This window comes from Prorops nasuta, unplaced genomic scaffold, assembly GCF_024137725.1.
Source record: "Prorops nasuta isolate Cenicafe-Biocafe unplaced genomic scaffold, Cenicafe_Pnas_1.2 PNAS00008, whole genome shotgun sequence".
NCBI classification, from domain to species: Eukaryota; Metazoa; Arthropoda; class Insecta; order Hymenoptera; family Bethylidae; genus Prorops; species Prorops nasuta.
Genome location: NW_027116805.1, coordinates 9168182 through 9187260, shown reverse-complemented (window position 1 = coordinate 9187260; position 19079 = coordinate 9168182). Strand labels below are relative to the sequence as shown.

At 31.8% G+C, this 19079-nt stretch overlaps 5 protein-coding genes across 14 annotated transcripts; 2 read left to right on the top strand and 3 right to left on the bottom strand.

Moving 5' to 3' along the window:
• Window positions 1-145: 145 nt before the first annotated feature.
• Window positions 146-2065, bottom strand: LOC136775753 (coenzyme Q-binding protein COQ10 homolog B, mitochondrial). Of its 3 annotated transcripts, none has more exons than XM_066730807.1 (4): window positions 1936-2065; window positions 917-1045; window positions 406-846; window positions 146-285 (listed from the first exon to the last, which is right to left on the bottom strand). In XM_066730807.1, exons 2-4 carry the CDS (start codon window positions 1033-1035, stop codon window positions 276-278), a joined length of 570 nt encoding a protein of 189 aa, XP_066586904.1. In that variant the 5' UTR covers window positions 1036-1045; window positions 1936-2065; the 3' UTR covers window positions 146-275. The 3 variants fall into 3 exon arrangements, with proteins under 3 accessions (XP_066586904.1, XP_066586903.1, XP_066586902.1); XM_066730806.1 differs by lacking the exon at window positions 1936-2065 and adding an exon at window positions 1244-1605 and having other exon boundaries at window positions 917-1144; XM_066730805.1 differs by lacking the exon at window positions 1936-2065 and adding an exon at window positions 1244-1605.
• On the top strand, window positions 1758-3931 carry SdhB (Succinate dehydrogenase, subunit B (iron-sulfur)). 3 transcript variants are annotated; one of them, XM_066730803.1, is made up of 8 exons: window positions 1758-1860; window positions 2158-2289; window positions 2495-2625; window positions 2705-2848; window positions 2926-3124; window positions 3192-3293; window positions 3367-3489; window positions 3553-3931. In XM_066730803.1, the coding sequence occupies exons 2-8, from the start codon at window positions 2245-2247 to the stop codon at window positions 3649-3651; spliced, it is 843 nt and encodes a 280-aa protein (XP_066586900.1). In that variant the 5' UTR covers window positions 1758-1860; window positions 2158-2244; the 3' UTR covers window positions 3652-3931. The 3 variants fall into 3 exon arrangements, 2 of the variants coding, with proteins under 2 accessions (XP_066586900.1, XP_066586899.1); XR_010822987.1 differs by lacking the exon at window positions 1758-1860 and having other exon boundaries at window positions 2101-2289; window positions 3553-3709; window positions 3769-3931; XM_066730802.1 differs by lacking the exon at window positions 1758-1860 and having other exon boundaries at window positions 2101-2289.
• Window positions 3932-4084: 153 nt separating this feature from the next.
• On the bottom strand, window positions 4085-9691 carry Nos (Nitric oxide synthase). The gene is made up of 20 exons (XM_066730797.1): window positions 9320-9691; window positions 8650-8786; window positions 8422-8584; window positions 8252-8343; window positions 7889-8170; window positions 7631-7805; window positions 7453-7554; window positions 7100-7392; window positions 6892-7036; window positions 6659-6834; window positions 6455-6598; window positions 6194-6368; window positions 5998-6127; window positions 5866-5944; window positions 5445-5808; window positions 5165-5375; window positions 5022-5109; window positions 4839-4963; window positions 4445-4782; window positions 4085-4373 (listed from the first exon to the last, which is right to left on the bottom strand). The coding sequence occupies exons 1-20, from the start codon at window positions 9422-9424 to the stop codon at window positions 4266-4268; spliced, it is 3432 nt and encodes a 1143-aa protein (XP_066586894.1). The 5' UTR covers window positions 9425-9691; the 3' UTR covers window positions 4085-4265.
• Window positions 9692-9818: 127 nt separating this feature from the next.
• Window positions 9819-19018, top strand: LOC136775545 (interaptin-like). Of its 6 annotated transcripts, XR_010822947.1 has the most exons (14): window positions 9819-10152; window positions 10441-10647; window positions 10724-10884; window positions 10984-11162; window positions 11416-11476; window positions 11536-11662; window positions 11720-11841; window positions 11932-12043; window positions 12122-12421; window positions 12487-13041; window positions 13107-13187; window positions 13354-13459; window positions 18749-18856; window positions 18936-19018. XR_010822947.1 is itself a non-coding variant. In XM_066730420.1 (13 exons), exons 2-12 carry the CDS (start codon window positions 10447-10449, stop codon window positions 13423-13425), a joined length of 1971 nt encoding a protein of 656 aa, XP_066586517.1. In that variant the 5' UTR covers window positions 9819-10152; window positions 10441-10446; the 3' UTR covers window positions 13426-13459; window positions 18662-18692. The 6 variants fall into 6 exon arrangements, 5 of the variants coding, with proteins under 5 accessions (XP_066586517.1, XP_066586519.1, XP_066586520.1 ...); XM_066730420.1 differs by lacking the exons at window positions 18749-18856; window positions 18936-19018 and adding an exon at window positions 18662-18692; XM_066730422.1 differs by lacking the exons at window positions 18749-18856; window positions 18936-19018 and adding an exon at window positions 14016-14253.
• LOC136775544 (glycerol kinase-like) lies at window positions 14332-18532 on the bottom strand. The gene is made up of 12 exons (XM_066730417.1): window positions 18461-18532; window positions 18103-18361; window positions 17816-18039; window positions 17544-17750; window positions 17370-17480; window positions 17021-17274; window positions 16759-16964; window positions 16543-16674; window positions 15691-16479; window positions 14960-15063; window positions 14611-14716; window positions 14332-14538 (listed from the first exon to the last, which is right to left on the bottom strand). The coding sequence occupies exons 1-12, from the start codon at window positions 18530-18532 to the stop codon at window positions 14333-14335; spliced, it is 2670 nt and encodes an 889-aa protein (XP_066586514.1). The 3' UTR covers window position 14332.
• Window positions 19019-19079: the final 61 nt, after the last annotated feature.

The window sequence follows — 19079 nt, the reverse complement described above, 5'->3', positions numbered from 1 at the left end:
TCTAACCAGGGATGCCAATTAATGTTTTGAATTAAATAGGGACTTTTCAGAGCATTTCTATTGATTTTGAATGAAAATATTAAAACTTGTTTATCTCAAAACTTTTCTCTATTCTGATATTTTTATCGATGATGACCGTTGAATTTAAAAGGCCTTGGTCCATGAATATTTATTATCCACATCATAACCCTCCCTTAACTGACAGCAGAAAATAGCAGCCGATTTTTTGAATCGTTCTTATTGGTCCGTCTCGCCAAGTAATGTAGGCGGAAAATTCAAATAAATCTAAATGATTAAATCGAATAAAAATTATAATACGTAACTACTTTTCAGTAAAAAACTTTTGTATTTTTAATCTTCTCAATTATATTTATAATAATAAATAACAGATTAACTAATCGTCACCTTTCTAAACGAACGGTTTTTATACATGGCGGTCCATATCTTTTTTTAGCTTCTTCTAAGAAGGCATTTTCCATTTGTCTTACAATCTCATTAAAGAATAGATTAGAAAGATGAGAATAAATGAGAGATTTAAATTCAAAAGACAGTGAAAAATCAATCACACAGGTTTGGGGATTATTCTTTAAACCAGGACTAAAGACCCAAAGTGTATCTAAGTGATTAAAAAGTTTTCCATCTGTGCATTCTGCTTTAACCATATGTGGCTTTACAGTAGTTACTTTAGATGTATAGCTTTCATTGATAGGAGGGAAACCTATTATTAATCTTGCATTAAGGTAATCTTTGGCAATTAAAACAATATCTGATTTTTTACAAAATGGTACAAAATATTTATAATTTGCCACATCTGATACTACCGAATATATTTGCTCCATGGAGAAACTAAAAGAAACAATTTTTAATATAGGCAAAGTACATTTATCTACTAATTATGTATCTAACTCATACTCACCCTACCAATTTTCTTCCTTCATACTCTTTCAAAGTAGCAGGATTATGTATTCTATATGTTTGATCTGCTTTTAATTTAGAAACATTATTGATGCTCAAACGAGCCACATGCTCCAACATGATTATATTTCTGTAAAACAAACATAATTTACTATCTTCACTGTCCAATAATAAATTTGCTCATTTTAGTTATACTATCTGAACTTTCTGTATTTTTTATTGTGTCAACCTATAAGAAGAATAAAAATCAATATCCTAAAAGCACAGAAAGTATGTCCACAATGAACAAATTTAATAATGTTCAAAATATCAAAACAAAATGTATTACCTAAACATATTTATTCCTGAAAAAATATTTCCAAAATTACATGCACATGTAATAACATGAAACAGGTTAAGTCAAAGTTCATGTCAGACTAAATAAAATGATAAATCATCTTAAATAAAAACAGTCAAAACATGTCAATATTATCTCAAAAAAAGGTTTTTTAAATCTTTCACACAAGTAATTGCCATCGGATGACACTTTGTAAAAAATATTTATATAACATTGCAATTTTTCATGCGGCTGGCATAACTTACACTACTACTACTACTGAAAGTCTGAAAACACTACACCTACAGGCTACACGGTATACATGCGTCATACACGCCTATACAAGTATCCTATAGCTACTATATATATATATTATAGATTATTCTCACTACTCTACTATATATATATATATATATATAGTAATTTTAATACTATAACTATTACTAATACTGTTGCACAGCTGCACCAATAACCATATGTAGTATATATATACACAGAATTACAGAATCGAACAAACACAACTAACAATGCACACTAATACCAGCATCGTCACACCTATGCCCTGTGCTTGCGGCGCGTTCGAAATAGAAAAAATATAAATTTGAATTTCTTTAACAATTATCTAATAGGTAAATCAGTTATATAAAAAATAAAAGTTTACTTTACCAATATTTTTTTTCGTCATAAAGATATGATTTACTTACACCTATAATGTGCATATTTATATGAGAAATCGCGGTCATGTAAATTTCTTTTGCCAAATATTTTAACTCTATTTGGCACTTGGCAGAATACTACTACATATACGTATAAGTATAGAAGAGTAGAAATAGAAATTTGATTTTGTATTGGTCTATTTGTTGATCATGAGACATTTCTGATGTGATCCTATATTAATGATTTTTACTTTACTCGCGGTTTTCAAGATTACATAATCAATCACCCGCCGAAATAAAACGCATCCCGGTTAAAAGACCCTGTAAGATAAATTGAGGTAAATTTGGAGTGAAAAAATGGCAGGAATCGTTCCACAGACTTGCAGATATACTCTGAGACAAGTGAGTTAACGTTTATTACCATGTAATAATTGTTATTACTCGTATGCCAATCACATTCGTTTCGCTGATAGTGCTTTTAACTTGACGAGTGTCATTTATTTTTACTTGTTGTGGTTGTCTATAACCTATAATAATCTTACATAATTTTTTTTTTAAAAATATTGTTTTCTGCTTTTACAATTTACTTATTTTATGTATCTTTTAGGTCAGGGCTTTTCATTCTACATCATGCCAGAATGCAGAGGCCAGGCTAAAAACCTTTTCTGTTTACCGTTGGAATCCTGATAAGCCTGATCAAAAGCCGTATATGCAAGACTACAAAGTAGATCTTGACAAGTATGTGAATCTTTTTACTTTTCTCTTTTCTTGTTATCTAAGGCAGACTAAATATATTTTTGGGTGAAAATTCATGTAGATGCGGTCCTATGGTTTTGGATGCTTTAATTAAAATAAAGAATGAGATTGATCCTACTCTTACCTTCCGGCGTTCATGCAGAGAAGGTATATGTGGATCTTGTGCCATGAATATAGGTGGCACAAATACTCTTGCTTGCATCAGGTTTGTTTATAATTTTAAGTCAATGTTTATGTACCTTTTAGTAAAAAGTATATATTTACCTATAACATGTTTTTCAGCACTATTGATTCAAACTTAAACACATCTAGCAAGATTTACCCTTTGCCTCATATGTACATAGTTAAGGATTTGGTACCAGATTTGACAAATTTCTACAATCAGTACCGTAGTATACAACCATGGCTTCAATCCGAGGGGAAAGTAGAAGGAACAAGGAAAAAAGAGCTGCTACAGAGCATTGAAGACCGCAAAAAGCTTGTAAGTACTAAAAATGAAAGTTAATTAATTCTTCACTTATAATCTATAATTTGATTACTTTTAATAGGATGGTCTGTACGAATGTATCCTTTGCGCTTGCTGTAGCACTTCTTGTCCATCTTACTGGTGGAATGGCGATAAGTATTTAGGTCCGGCAGTGTTGATGCAGGTAGTTTCATGTTAAACAAAATTAAAAATGTTTCTTCTTTTTAATTCTAATCAAAATGATGTATTTTTTAAAGGCATATCGATGGATTATTGATTCTCGAGACAACCAATCTCGTGAACGCTTAGATAGATTAAAGGATTCGTATTCTGTGTACAGATGCCATACAATCATGAATTGCACTCGTACATGCCCAAAGGTACTTATTTAAAATGCATAAGTATTCAGTTTTACACATATTTAATGAATTAAATTTTTATAGGGTTTGAATCCAGGAAAGGCTATTGCTGAAATTAAGAAACTCTTGGGTAATCTCAGTGAAAAGGAGGAACCAGAGATGAAAAATGTAGCTTCTCATTAAATTAAAACATACTTAGTCTGTGAATAAAAAATTATTCAGAACACAATCCTTTACGTCGGTATGTAAAGATAATTTTATCTATTAAAATAATGTTATTACAGTACTTAAATATTTCAGTAAAACTTCTGTATGATGATTCTCTAAGTTTAAACTGCAGAGAATTTGAATTAAAGCATAAATGATTTTATTGCACAACAGCAATTTGTATTGTAATTTGTCTGTGATTTTAATCAAATCCAGTGTAATGTTTGTAGATTGAAATAAAATGCTCATTTTAATATTTCTCTTTTCCATATATTTCACGTTACTGTATACAATACGAGTATATATGATTTACAGTTTTATAGTTATTAACTATTCAAATTTGTGTTAATGCTCAAGATAAAGTATCAGCAATATGCTACTCTAAGTAAATTGTGTAACATTGATAAATATTTAATAAAATATTGCATATTATTTTTTCAGCATTTGTTTCTCATAAAATAGTTCATCTGTAAATTAAACAATGATAACAAATATTTAACATTCAATAATAGTCTCTACTGATATGCAAGAAGTTTGATATTTATGAATTAAAAATATTTAAGTATATGTTGAAGATTTTTACTGAAATTTTAAGGTTCTGCTGCCATTCTTATTTTGGCTGTTTCTCGAGATCTATTGTGCACTTCAGCAGTACGCAACGTTATACCAAAGATATCTTCGTGGTATCGATTTTCATCCTGAAAGAAGAAAAAATCAATATTGTTAAAATGAAAAGAAAGATATTTATTTCTTTAATTCAATAAATTACCCTCAAAGAAAACATGTAAGCCTCAACTTCTTTATCTGTTTTCTTTCCATGGGTTTGTATAATCTGCTTAAGGGTTTGATAAACATCCTCAGCCATTGTACAATCACCGCATACGTAGAAGTGTCCCTGTTGAAAAACTAGCATATCGTATATCTGGGCTGCCTCTGCTTGAATTAGATCTTGCACGTACGTCTTTTTTAGACCTGGTTCACGAGAAAGAGCTAGAAAAACTTTATCCAAAACGCCATTTTCTAGCATTTCCCGTTTCTCCTGCCTATACAAATCCAAATTTCTCTGACGGCAACCGAAGAATAACCAAACCTTTCCAAACTTTTTATCTAAAATATAAAAAATTGAGTATATAAAAAAATAGATATTTTTATTATTCATATACCTGAGTTGAGTCTCATTTCTGCTAAACGATGATGCCAGAATCCTCTGAAAGGTGCAATACCAGTTCCTGGTCCAACCAATATAATCGGAGCTTCGACCTGCGCTGGCATATAAAAGCTCGGAGCACTAAAAAATTAATTAATAATAAATAATCTTTTAGGGTTATCAGCTAACTTTTATTTACCTGCGAACAAATACATAAAGCGACTCTCCGTCAGAAATCTGATGCAAATAATTAGAGCAGACACCATAATGCAGACTTCCAGCACCACCTTGAATTTTCAAAATTAACATTAATGAACTCAAGATAACGCAGAATGTATTTACCTTGTGTCTTATATTGCACTACGGCAACGGTTAAGTGTATCTGTCCCTTGTGCACTTCTGGTGAAGAAGAAATGCTGTAAAATCTTGGCTGAAGAGGAGTTAGATAATGGATAAGAAGTGGAGCAAATGGCTTTACTGATGGAAATTCCTGTAGCACTTCTAGCAAGTTGGGGAACTTCCAGTGTCTCCAATCCTCGTAAGCAGCAGAATCCTAAAATGATCACTTACCAATAAATTTCTCTTTAAAAACTAGTATTAATTAAATTTATCACATATTTACAGTAGCCAAAACATGGAGCTTCTCTTGTTCTTTCGGATTTGTCGCGATAGAAGCAAAGTATCTTAAGAGATTCGGCGATGGTGGAGTTGTTACATCCAAGAATCTTGTTAGGAGTACCCGTAAAGAGTTAGGCAAGTATTTATTACTTGGCACCCAAGTTTTGACAATACCATTCGGTGTATGCGATTGTTTTTGCATTTGAGTCTCAATTGATGCATCAGAATCATGGGTGGAATGAATTCTGTTTAATATTCCATTCACGATCTCTAATCTGTTACAAGCAAATACCCCCAAGTGGTCCCCAGGCTTGTACGAAATTTCCATGCTTTTCAGATCATCCAATTCAAGTAAAAGTGTCGTTGCGCTAAAATATACAATCAATAAAATATTCAAGGAAACTAATTAATTTGACAGAGCTTACCCAGACCCGTCGCTAGTTAAGTTTGTTTTTTTGAACATATTGCAAGTGGTCACGTTTCTGTTGTGACATTTGCTCAATGCTGAAATATTTTAAGTAATTAATTAAAGAAGTATCGTAAGACATAAAAATTACCTTTTACTATTGGTTGAGGATCAGCTTCAACAAAACGAACAGTCGTTGCTGTCAAAGCTTCTGAACCCAAAGATAAAGCAACTTCTGACAAAGTATCATCATCATCCAGACAAAATGTTTCACAAGCCACCTGAAGAACAAAAGATTAATGAAATATATTAATAAATAATAATTTATACTAAAATAGGATACAAACAGCAAAGATTTCTGCCGCCCATTTTCGGAATGCTTGTTCTTGTCCACACATCTCGTCTCCAAGACCTAAACGTAGTAAACGTTCCCCACCCAATTCTCCAAGCAAATTATCCACATAATGACCAAAAGCGCAAAAATTTGGATATGCTGAAGAACCCAAAGCGAACACAGCAAATCTTACAAATATAATTAAAAAAATTATTAATCTAGAAATTCCACTGAAACAATGTTATACGAATTTGCACTATTCTTGGAGCATTACCTCACATTGCTCAATGGTCCAAAAGTATCTTCAGTTTGAGATTCAGTAGTTGATCCTCTTAAAGAATCCAATCTATCCAATTTTTTTGCATTGATAACCTCGGTCTGACTATTAGCCTTGATGAATGATTTTGAAGTTGCCAGACTGCAATTGTATATCCTTGTCAACCATAGAAAAATATTAACTTTTATTAAATTCTCTTACCTAATTTTAGATTCGTTACTGTTGACAAAATTTTCATTCATTTTCATTGCATAAAGATTTTGAGCAAATGCCTCTCCATTTTCTGGCGGATCACCATTGCCAAAGGTAGATGTTATGACTAAAAGTAAGGCTTCATGTTCGATGTTACTTACATCGTAATCAGCCATGGATAAAACCTTTGAGCAAAATAGAAGTAAGCGCTAAATATTTATTGAACCTTTTAAAAATCTTACTTGAGAATGAAAGGCATGCCCTAGTAGTTCTGCCAATTTCTCAGCATACATTTGAGAAGTTCCTGTCTCAGTGGCAAATAATACTGTAGCCTTGATACGTCTGGACAAAGCTCGTCCAAACAATTTTGATGTAAATTTCACAGCTCTGAAAATGTGAGAAAAAAATAAAAAAGTTGATAGTCATTGAATTAAATATTTTCTACTCCACCTAGCTATTTGCTTGAAATGAAATTTTCTTCTTGGTTTCTTCAGAATTGATCTCTTATCACGTCCCTTTTTCCAAACATGAGTTTTCCATGCAGGATCCTGATAATCGTAAGACGGTTTTAGGTAGTAAAGTGCCATTTCTTGGTGAAAAACAGGAGTAGCCGATCCTGAAATGGGTGGAACTATCCACAACCAATCAGCTGGACAGCCATTCCTCAAACGCATCTCGTTCTCATAATGTTTCATGAAAGTTTCTGATGCTGTATGATGATCCACAATCGTAACATTTTTCAGCTATAAAATTAAACGATTAATCAGAATATAATAAAGAGAAAAAGACTTTATCTAGCTTACCTGGAAGCTGTACAAAACAGCTAAATTAGCTTCCACTAAAGCTTTATCTTTCCATAAAGAAATGTGAGTTGTTGTATCAAGATTCATGTGAGAAGCAAAAGTCTAAGCATACAAGAATTATAAAATCAAAAACAATACATATTTAATCTTGTTACAGTTTTGTAAATAAGTATATTACCTCCAATAAATTATATCTTTGTGCATCACAGAGGTCTCTAGCCCCGATTTCGGTGCTCATGTACCAACCGTTGAAAGGTGCAGCAGTGAATTCTAATCCACCACAATCAAATGCCATACCAGATACAGCAGGGACAGCATACCATTTCAAATTTAATTTTTCAAACCATTCAAAGCTAAAAATATATATATATATTTGTCATAGCTTAAGAAGCTTTATAAACAATCCTTGTACATTAATTAAAATTTAATAATTTACGTGGGATGAACAAGGGGCACTTCAAGCACCAGTTCTGGTGGAATATCAAAATAATCAGGATCATGACCATTAGCAGATAAAACCCATGGTAAAATGTCAAATTTTGTGCGTGCACTTCGCCATCCAAGTTTAATACAGACTTCTGTAAACTCTACATTAGCTGGATCACCCAGAATGGTCCCATCTGGATTTTTATAGCCAGCATAACTGATCAATTGTTGATTCCACACCTTATAATCATGTTTACCATCTGTTCGTTGTGGAAATATCGTTATTGCTGATCTGTAAATATTTAGATAATTTTTAGGTCCTTTTTCAAGAGATACAATTAACTTCAGAAAAACCCAAATAAATAGAAAATACCTAATGTTTCCCTTATTTGTACTATATTTTATATGGTTGCACAAAGCTTCAAACATTCCACTTGTTGTTGTAACATAACGACAATCAAATACCTAAAATATTGATATTTATGTAATATAATTAATTCTTAGTCTAAATATACATTGTAAAGCATGTATTATCAAAAGTACTTGTAATTTAGACCACTGAATGCGACCAATGCAACGAGATGCATTACGCCAAGCAAGTTTGGCCCCAAAAATTAATTCTGTTTCAGTCAACTGATAGCTACCAGCAGAAACAACTTCCTTCTGAACACTTTCCCAACGAGCTTTGTGAGCATCACTATTCAATCTTTAAAAATGTTATCCATTAAAGTTAACTAAAATAGTAAAAGAATTTGCTAAATAAAGAATTACCTTCTAATAGACTGATAATATTGCTCAAGGAAATCTTTTGCATGAACCAGTACTTCCTCCTTTTTTCTAGGCTCTGATGGATGAGTCGGTATTGCCATGATACTTCCAAGGCATACTTGAGTTGAGCATAATGTTGGCTAACAAAAGAAAAAATATTATTATCATTATTTAAGCCAATCATTCAAAATTTTCTTTAATTGACTGATCTTTTCATATAATTTTTTAAGAGTTTATATTGAAATTGTAAAATTCAGTAGTAAGAATAAATAATGTAGGCGGCCAAAGTGAAATAAATTTAGTATAGTCAGACAGATGAAAGATAAAATGGGGAAAAAGCGCTCGCTAATCTCGCTATGGGCGTGTGTAAAAATTACCTATGTAAATTAAACTAGACAATTACCTCATTCATGCTCGCTTCAGCCGCACTTAAATTATTTCATTATTTCTGTTAATTTGACTAAAAAAGAAAACATTCGGAATAGCAGTCAAACTAAACAAAAGATAAAATTGCACAATTAAAGTTTCTGCAACCTTGTCATATTACAGAAATGTACAACGAATTGTTAATTGTTACTAATGTTAATATTAAAAATTAAAAAATAGAAATAAGAAAAAAACACATTTTTCTTGAAAAATGAACTTCAGACAATAAAACTAGAAAAATACATACATCAATGGTCTTGGTATGAAGGGAATCAAAAGCTTCGGTTTTATTAGCGACATTTCTGAGCTTTTTGGGTTTCCTCTGGCAGGATGCTGCCTCATGTTCCTTCATCTTTGGTCCGTCCGATTGGTTTGGCTGAAGAACGTTAACTGACTCGTCAAGTTGGATTGGATGTGAGAATTTTTGTTTAGACAGTCAGAAGTGACAGAACAGTCAAGAACTATACGAGGTCTTCTTGACAGAACTTGACAACTCACAGGACCTATTGACTACCACCACCACCACCTTTACTACACATGTGATGTCATATGATGTGGTGTGATGAGAATGATGAGAGATATATGACCGCAGCACTCACAGCACAGCACAGCCGTCGACGGGAGCTGAAATCAAGAGGGTGGGAGATGAAAGAGGAGATGGGGATTGTGGTGTGGACCAGGACTCGGCTGCGTTCGTATTTCTCCGCGGAGATCAGCAGAGTTATCCCCACCCTTTTCAAGTCAACCCCAATACGTTACATTCACCCCTTCCCCTTCTAAACCTCTTTAAACTTTATTACCATTTTTTTTATATTTATCTTTTGTTACCGTCAGACATTATTGTTTTGTTTATTATTACAACTTTGTTCCATCAGGACATCCTTGAAGCTTGTGAGTTAAAATATGAAATAAAATCTCTGCTTTTCATAAACATTGTTTTCACACGTGAGGAAAGACAAAATAAATATTATTTTGTTAATATAAGAGTGTATAAGGGTCCCACGTGAATTTGTTAGCTTCCTTAAACATTTCAACAAAACAATTACATTGTTTGTAATAACAATTACATTGGTAATAATTGTAAGCAGCCATTCTTTTTAATTTATTTGTTAATCAGTTTTCTGTTTAACTTCATGTATGATTGTCACATCATTATTCGAATTGATTTTGTAAAAATTCTGGTATAATTGAATAAGATTAATTTTATCTTGAATCAATTTGAAATTTTAATTTCACTATTCGATATATTTGATCGATTATATCGCTCGAATTGAATTCAAATTTTAATCAGCAAAAAATGAATTTTTCATTTTATTTTTTATTAGGAAAATTTGTAATTGTTTTTAAAACATTAAAAATATATTTCAGTGAGAGATGGATAGGAAGGAAACAATGAAACGTAAGGCAGAGGAGCCAAAGAAAAACAAGGAGAAGCTAGAAAAATTTCCTAAGAAAAACAACAACGATAAAGAAATGCCAGCTACTTCTAGTAGTAGACTTGTCAATGCTATGGTTGGGAAGTGGTTGCAATACACACAAGCTAGTTCGCAGCCTAAACCAAAAACTGTTTTTCAGGTAAATGATTTAATTTATGCATAGATAGTAACAACTATTGCTTACATCAATGAAATAAATGTATGTAATGTTCTAGGACCAAGAATCAAGTAGCAAAAATAAAGATCAGGTTTATATAAGTCAGGAGAGCAAGATTTATGCCTTACAAAGGAAGATAGAAAAATTGCAGAATGAAAATCAACAGCTTACTTCTAATATACAAAGCCAGGATCGCTTTAGAGAAGATTTGGAAGCCAAGTATTAATATACATTTAAATAATGTTTTATGTAATTTAAAAAGAAAGACATTCTATTAGATAAAGACTGATTGTAATTTATTTTATCTAATATTATTAGGACCATCTCTTGCTGCGAGGTGGTCAGTTACATGACTATCCATTTGGATTATGTGAAAGATTTAATGTTCAAATATAAGGAGTGTGAGGCGAATTTAAGTGCATTGCTGAGAACAGCAACTGAAAAGCAAGCTGTAATAGTGAATAGGCAGAAGGAGCTCGATAAACTACGGATCGAAGGTATAAAAAGATTTTTGCGTCTAGAATCTCGTGGTTAAGGAGGAAAAGGATACCACTGAATTTTTTATCATTTCCATTCTCGACTTCCTTCCTCCAGAAAATTATCGCTTCGTGCGAGATAAGCTCGGAGAAGGAAAAATTTACTCAAGGTCAAAATAAGACTTAGAGAATTTAAAAGAATATTAAAACAAATTATTTCAAAATTCATTACAGGTTTTTAGATAAAGTTTAATTAACTACTATTTATTTTTAGTTTCAGAACTAAGAAAAAACAAAGAAAAGGATAGCAAAAACTTACTTGAAAGTCAGAAGAGGTAAAACGGATTTGTTTTTCTAAATACTAACAATTATTTGCATATAAATTGTGTTACAGAATACAAGAATTGGAAAATCTCTATCTTGACTTGAGAAAAGCAAAAGAGGAACTGGATTATAAATATTCATCAGAGATAAGTCATTTAGAAAATTTTTATTCTTGCCAACAAAACGAAGTGATGCAGGTATTTAATAGTAGAATAATGGTATTAAAGATTTTCTCTAAAAGGGAATAATTTTAGGAACAAAAATTGATGGAGAAAAAATATAACGAACTACAAAAACAAATAAAAAGTATAGACGACGAAAAAGTGCAGGCTTTCAATTTACTAAATGAGAGAGAACAGATAATATTAGATCTTAAGTAAAATTTCTTTTTTATAAGATTATCTCAAGCAAATTAAAATTTATCATGAAATAAGAACTTCGTTGTAATTTTATTGTACTGTTCCAGGCAGGAAATAGAAACTTTGTCAGTCAATAGTAATAATTTGGTCAACAAAATAAAAGATCAAGAAGATGAAATTTCAAATTTTAAACAGCAGATGCAAGAAAGAATGGAGGAGGTATAAAATGTTCAATTTCATTCTGACTATAAAATATCAGTAAATTGTCTTTGTTATAAATGTTTATTAATTTTCTAGATACAGGGACTCCAGACAGATTTGAAAAACTCTTGTACAGAAAATAATCAGCTTAAATTAAGATCCAGTATTTTGGAACAGGAGCTCAGTCACAGCATGAAGCAATGTGCAAATTTGAATGTAGCTCTAGAAGTTGCTGAAAATAAAGTGAAAGAAACGGAAATATTGCTTAATGAGCTGAAAATATTAACGGATAACATAAAAATAAATGATGATAATTTGATAAAAAAATTGCAGAGTGAAAATGAACAAATAAAAGGGCAAAAGCAGAATGTGATTGCCATGGAAAATGCCCTTCAGGTAATAAAAATTAGTTGATGTTTAACGAACAATTATATGTTAAATATGACAAAATCACTTTGCAGGATAATGAGAAACTAGTTCTCTCGTTAAAGAAGCAACATTCTGAAGAAATACAAAAATTGAAAGATAAACTTGAGGCAAAATTGCACAACATGGAAAGGGCCTTGACTCAGAAAAATAACGATTTATCAGAGATGAATATAAAATTAGGTACCATGGAGAAGGAGAACAAGCAAATACACAGTGATTTAAAAAAAGCTAGTATAGACGCAAAAAATCTCGACGACAAGCATAGGAAGTCAACTGCGATACTGGAAGATAAAATTAAGGAATTGGAAAAAAAATTAGAAAATTCTGAACTGTTGAAAAAGACGAATGACAATCAGATTATAAATTTACACCCAGAACAGGAGAATATAAGTAAAGATGCTGAACTATCAAAAAATACCATTAAACAATCTGAAAATAAAGCAAAAGCTCCGGAAACATCGAAAAAAACAAGTAGAAAACTGACATTTAAGTCGGACACCAAAGCAATTGATGAGATCGAAAAACCAACTACGACAAATAAAACTTACTTATCATATTCAGGGCAGAAGGAAGAAAACATTGAGAAAGTAGGCTTACTTATCATTTTATATTTTAATCTCATAATAAAAATACATACCTTTGTATTTTTCAGAATTCATCAACAAATGAAACATTTAATACTATATTTAATCAGTATCAATCTCAAAATATTTATGATTTCAATGTACATCAGGTAAATATACTTAGGGCGAGGACCTCTCAGCTTATTAAGAGCTCATTGAATTAATTTTGCTATGTTTCACGTGACGCATAATGTAGCAAAATTAACTTAATGAACTGAGAGGTCCTCGCCTTTATATTGAATTTAATTAAAAATAAATATAAAAACATCATTTTAGGAGGAAGCTCCCGTAAAAAAGTTTTTTAAAAGCTACAGCCAATTTCGTCAAAAAACAAAACGAAGTAGTTAGAAGACAAAACATCGAGGCTTAACTGAAATCTAAAGTAATTGCGTACTTTCATTTTGCTTTATTAAATTATTAGATTTAGATAGTAGCATTAATATATATATATAATTTTAAATAAAAGACTAATTATTATTTGTAATAGATGTCATTATGATGTTAACTCCGATGTGTAACTTCCATTTGTTATTAACTTTTATTATATTTGTTGAGCTATCCCATTGCATGAATTTTTTTCCATTCAATTTCCATTTGGAGTAACGACTATGTCTCTCTCTCTCTCTCTCTCTTTCTCTATTACTGAATTTGAAAGCTTTTCCATTGATCCCCCCTCCCCCCTGCAGAGTAAAATAATATATTCCCTTTTCCAAAATCTGAGCATTCTATATGTCACCCAAACGAATTGTTATGTCTATAGATACTTATTCATGGTCAGTAGCATATTCGCTATTTCTATCATCTTTATTTAATTTTTAATTAATGATTACTTTCGTCAACTATGTTTTACTTTAACTAGAGTTTAAATTAAGCATGAAAACCAAATATAGCTTAAGTTCTTTATGAAAGAAACTTTATAAGGATTTTTCCTTAAAAAGGCACTTCGATATCTGCGGTTTCCGGCTTAGCTTCCTTAAAATGGATATCTTATATTTAATTTCAATAGAAATAAACTGTAGTGAAAATGGGTACTGTGAGCAATACAATATTAATAAAATAAGAAATTTGTTTTTGTAAATAATATTGAATATATTTGAAATGTTATAGCCAGTAGATTAACAATAAATTTTTTACATTTGTTCAAATATAGTGAAATTAATAAGTTATAGAAATTTGGAGGATGACTTTGCAATGCTGATAAACAGTTTAAAACTTTATTCAACCAAATTATCTTATTGGTATTAAGATTGATATTTTATCGCTGAACAGGTGTCATAAAAAAACCATTAGATCCTCCAACTGTCGGTTTTACGGATTCTCGATGTAATAAAACTTGTTTTTGTTGCGTGCGTTGTACTTCTTGCATCTGCGTACGTTCTACTTCAAAAATTATTGGTGCAAATAAGATTGTTGAGCAGCTGAAGAATAACCATGCAGCCGAACATGAAAACGAATATAATCCTAGAACAAAAATATAATTAAATTTAAAAAATATGTTTTGTATTCAATAACTTGATAAAATACACGACTAACCTTTAACAGACGCACACAAATATGAACTAAAGTTATATCCAAAATTACGTACTTCTTCAGGGAACATTTCAGTAAGACCTACGATTCTTTCTGATAAACTTTCAACCTAAATATCATGTATGCATGATTATCAATTATGTTTTTAAATTATAAAATCTTTTATAAAAGGGACGAAGTAAGAAAGATAGCGTTATTTAAAATTTCATTTCTCGAAAAGTATAAAATAAATAAGTTTCAAAGTACTTAATAAATTAAATCATAAATCTTGCTCATATCTCTACAAAGCTAATTTACACTAAATTAATAGAAGCTTCACAAGTTCTGAATAAAATAAAACTGTTTTAAATACCTCTTCATTATTTTCGTCAGGCAAAAAAAATTTTTGTCTGTTTGGTGAGTGAATATAGAAACTGCTCTCATTGGTTTCTAATTTTTCTAGCTCCTTTGCCGGATCTGTATATAAAAATTAATTAATAAGAAATTAAGATCAATATTCATTTAATTTTTATTTAATCGAAGAAATCACGTATTAGCTATTGTAAACACGATTACGGAGTTCTATAACTGGATCTTAATTAGTAAATATAATATAAAGGACGATTACATGCAATTATAATTACGATTAAACTGAAATTCATTCGAATAATATACATACGAGTAATAAAAATACCAGCAAATATTGTAATAAAAGCATAGAAAACTTATGAAAAAGTTTACAGAATTATGTCTACTTAATGAAACTAATTTTCCAACAAATTTGATACCCTTATTCATTCCAAAAACACATCTGTATCATATAAGACTGTTGTAATGTTCATTAAGGAGAAAAAATTCATCTATATTTTATTTTTCTATTATAAAAAAATATTGCAGAAATCCGAGAAAATAATACATTCTGAAAATAAATATGTTAAAAGCAAATTGTATTATTCAAACGTATATAATTAATCTGATAAACAGTATTAGATTTAAATAGTAGAATTGACACATATGTTATTTAAAAATTGTTTATAACTATTTGTAAAAATTAACATTATTATGTCAACTCCGTTAAGAAACAATCTAGTAATGAAATATTACTTGTAAGATTTGTTGGATTTCCTGGATTCCTTGGATTTCCTGGATTCCCTGGATGTCCTGGATTTCCTGGATTTCCTGGATTCCTTGGATTCCCTGGATGTCCTGGATTCCCTGGATTTCCTGGATGTCCTGGATTTCCTGGATTCCTTGGATTTCCTGGATTCCTTGGATGTCCTGGATTCCTTGGATTTCCTGGATTCCCTGGATGTCCTGGATTTCCTGGATGTCCTGGATTTCCTGGATTCCTTGGATTCCCTGGATGTCCTGGATTCCCTGGATTTCCTGGATTCCCTGGATGTCCTGGATTTCCTGGATTTCCTGGATTCCTTGGATGTCCTGGATTCCTTGGATTTCCTGGATTCCCTGGATTTTCTTGATTTCTTGGATTTCCTGGATTCCCTGGATTCCTTGGATTCCCTGGATTTCCTGGACTCCTTGGATTTCCTGGATTCCCTGGATATCTTGGATTCCCTGGATTTCCTGGATTTCCTAGATTTCTTGGATTCCCTGAATTTCTTGGATTCCCTGGGTTTCCTGGATTCCCTGGATTCCCTGTATTTCTTGGGTTTCCTGGATTCCTTGGATTCCATGGATTTCCTGGATTTGTTGAATTTGTTGAATTTGTCGAATTTGTCGAATTTGTCGAATTTGTCGAATTCGTTGAATTTGTTGAATTTGTTGAATTTGTAGGATTTATTGGATTTATTAGATTAATTCGATTTGTTGGGCAATCCCATTTCATAGATCTTTGTACAGCCATTTTCCATTTGAAATAACGAAAATCTCTTTCTAAAAAAATAATTTTTACAAATAAATTTCTGTATAATAAAATCAGTCTTAATGATTCCTTACCGTCGTCACCTATAAAGGGAGAAAATTTCGTAAACTCTGAAACATCCACTTCATTAATCCTGACAAGGCCGGCTCCTACACCCGCTAAAATTGCCGCCCCCAGAGCTGTTGTCTCGACCATACTTGGTCTTACTAAAATAAAAAGAACAAATCGTATAATTTGATAAATATTCTATTGGATTAAAAAAGAAAAAAATAATAAAATTAACACCTTACCAACACTGATTCCGGTTAAATCAGCTTGTAGCTGCATCAGTAAATTATTCACCGTCATTCCGCCATCAACTTGTAAAGTAGACAGCTTTGTTCCAGAATCTTTAATCATTGCCTCTAAAATGTCTCGAGTTTGAAAACAAACGGCTTCAAGAGCTGCTCGAATTATATGGTATTGTTGGGTGTCCTCAGTGATTCCACAAATCACTCTAAAAATTAAAATAATGAAAAATAAAAACTTTGTCTCTTTTCTATAACTATATACCCTCTAGCATCTTGTTGCCAGTAAGGAGCGTAAAGTCCGGAGAAAGCAGGTACAAAGTAAACGTCTCCTGAACATTTGACACGTTCTGCCAAATTTTGAGATTCTTTAATGTTAGTTAGAAGTTCCAAATTATCTCGCAACCAAGTTATCGCTGCACCTGCAACAGCCACCGATCCCTCCAGAGCATAAATTGGTGAAGACTTGCCAATTTTATATGCCACTGTTGTTATTAAGCCATGAGTAGAATCTACTATCTAAAAGATATGTTTTTCTTATTTCGTGTACCAAAAAAAAAAAAAAAAAAAAAAAAAAAAAAAAAAAAAAAAAAAAAATGTGAGTAATAATTTACAGTATTTCCTGTATTGTAGAGTAAAAAACAGCCAGTTCCATAGGTTGCTTTTGCTTGACCTGGCTTTAGGCATAATTGACCCAGCAGTGCTCCTTGTTGATCTCCAACACACTGCAAATTTATTTTATTGTACTTAATTATTTAACAATCTGTTCTACCATCATGCTCACTTACACCAGATATTGGAATTCCTGCGAGGACACTTGGACTAGAAATTAAACCATAAATCTCCGCATTGGACTTAATTTCTGGCAATATATGCCGCGGTATTTCAAAAAAACTACACAATACTGGGTCCCATTCTAAGGTTTCCAAATTCATCAGCATTGTACGCGATGCATTCGTGACATCTGTCACATGCAGTTCTCTCCTAGTAAGATTCTACAAAACAAACTTAATTGACTATTCATGGAGGAAAAAAAATGATTGGCATAGAGTTTTCTTACATAAATGATCCATGTATCTACGGTTCCAAAAACACATCTTTTGGCTTCTATAGCTTTTTTAACGCGAGGCACATTATCCATCAGCCATCGAATTTTCAGTGCACTGAAATAAGGAGACATGGGCAATCCACAAAGGGGCTTCAAGTAATTTTTATCGCGTGTATTGTCTGGTATTTTGTCAAGCACTTTTTCCATCGTAGTTGTTGTTCTCATATCCAACCATACTGCAATAGCAAAACGAGAGGTTTCTAATAGAATGCTAAGGTGCAATGATCTAAATTACAAACCAATAGCATTATGTAGCGGCTCTCCTGTTTGCTTATCCCATACCAAAGTGGTCTCTCTTTGATTTGTAATGCCAATTGCTTTAATATCTGACACGTTTTTACCCAATCTCTTCAACTTCTCTATGGTCTCTCTTATGCATCGCACCACGGCTCTTAAGATTTCGTTTGGGTCTTGCTCTACCCATCCTTCACGTGGATATATTTGTTTGATCTCTATCTGATGCGAAGCTATTATCTTTCTATGTAATACGTTAAATACCTGAATAGATATTAGAATGTACTGAATAGAAATTTTCTTAGGAGCTACTCATCAGCTGTCAGTAATATTTACTTGTTACTATTGGTTAGTTCTATTTACCAGAAATCTAGCACTGCTAGTTCCTTCATCAATTGACCCTACCAACGGGTTAAGCTTTCTGTCTTTCGGCATTTTAATTACAAAAATATCAAGATAGTGGATTTCCTTTCATCGCTTATTCAATCAATGATTTTTTGATGATATTGTGACTTGCATTTAACCTTTGCATACCTATTCATTACACGGCAAACTTCATTTCAGAAATAAGCAATTAAATCGTTTGGATGATTTATCGGCAAATAAGAATTTTATAGTAATTTTTATTGATAAATTCACTTTTACAATCAGGAATTGGAAGCTCTATCAGCTGGTAGTGATAATTTGGCAAGAAATATAAATAATCAATAAAATGAGATTTCAGACTTTAAAAACTAGCTTCAAGAAGAAGTTCAAGTGGTATAAAATTATCAATTTATAATTATCCCCGAACAATATTATTTAGGCGTCCTTTTTACGATGGTCATTAATTTTGTAGAGACAGCTGCTCCAAAAGGAGTTAGATAACTCGAAAGAAAATTACCAGCTTAAGTTAAGAATATGAAGATCTAGTGTTTTCGAGTAAAAGCTCAGCCACATTATAAAATAACGAGAAAATCTAAATGTAGCCCTGTGGAAGGCT

What these genes read in the sequence shown, in the direction of transcription:
- SdhB (XM_066730803.1), top strand. Translation starts at nt 2,245, where the DNA reads ATGGCAGGAATCGTTCCACAGACTTGCAGATATACTCTGAGACAA. An exon ending in AATACTCTTGCTTGCATCAG is followed by an intron (nt 2,849 to 2,925) that starts GTTTGTTTATAA and finishes CATGTTTTTCAG; the next exon opens with CACTATTGATTCAAACTTAA. An exon ending in TTGAAGACCGCAAAAAGCTT is followed by an intron (nt 3,125 to 3,191) that starts GTAAGTACTAAA and finishes TACTTTTAATAG; the next exon opens with GATGGTCTGTACGAATGTAT.
- LOC136775544 (XM_066730417.1), bottom strand. Translation starts at nt 18,532, where the DNA reads ATGCCGAAAGACAGAAAGCTTAACCCGTTGGTAGGGTCAATTGATGAA. An exon ending in GCCGCTACATAATGCTATTG is followed by an intron (nt 18,040 to 18,102) that starts GTTTGTAATTTA and finishes TTGCTATTGCAG; the next exon opens with TATGGTTGGATATGAGAACA. An exon ending in TAGATACATGGATCATTTAT is followed by an intron (nt 17,751 to 17,815) that starts GTAAGAAAACTC and finishes TTTGTTTTGTAG; the next exon opens with AATCTTACTAGGAGAGAACT.
- Nos (XM_066730797.1), bottom strand. Translation starts at nt 9,424, where the DNA reads ATGAAGGAACATGAGGCAGCATCCTGCCAGAGGAAACCCAAAAAGCTC. An exon ending in TTAACTAGCGACGGGTCTGG is followed by an intron (nt 5,809 to 5,865) that starts GTAAGCTCTGTC and finishes TGTATATTTTAG; the next exon opens with CGCAACGACACTTTTACTTG. An exon ending in CTTTATGTATTTGTTCGCAG is followed by an intron (nt 4,964 to 5,021) that starts GTAAATAAAAGT and finishes TTAATTTTTTAG; the next exon opens with TGCTCCGAGCTTTTATATGC.
- LOC136775545 (XM_066730420.1), top strand. Translation starts at nt 10,447, where the DNA reads ATGGATAGGAAGGAAACAATGAAACGTAAGGCAGAGGAGCCAAAGAAA. An exon ending in AACCAAAAACTGTTTTTCAG is followed by an intron (nt 10,648 to 10,723) that starts GTAAATGATTTA and finishes GTAATGTTCTAG; the next exon opens with GACCAAGAATCAAGTAGCAA. An exon ending in TGCAAGAAAGAATGGAGGAG is followed by an intron (nt 12,044 to 12,121) that starts GTATAAAATGTT and finishes TTAATTTTCTAG; the next exon opens with ATACAGGGACTCCAGACAGA.
- LOC136775753 (XM_066730805.1), bottom strand. An exon ending in GAAGGAAGAAAATTGGTAGG is followed by an intron (nt 847 to 916) that starts GTGAGTATGAGT and finishes TGTTTCTTTTAG; the next exon opens with TTTCTCCATGGAGCAAATAT.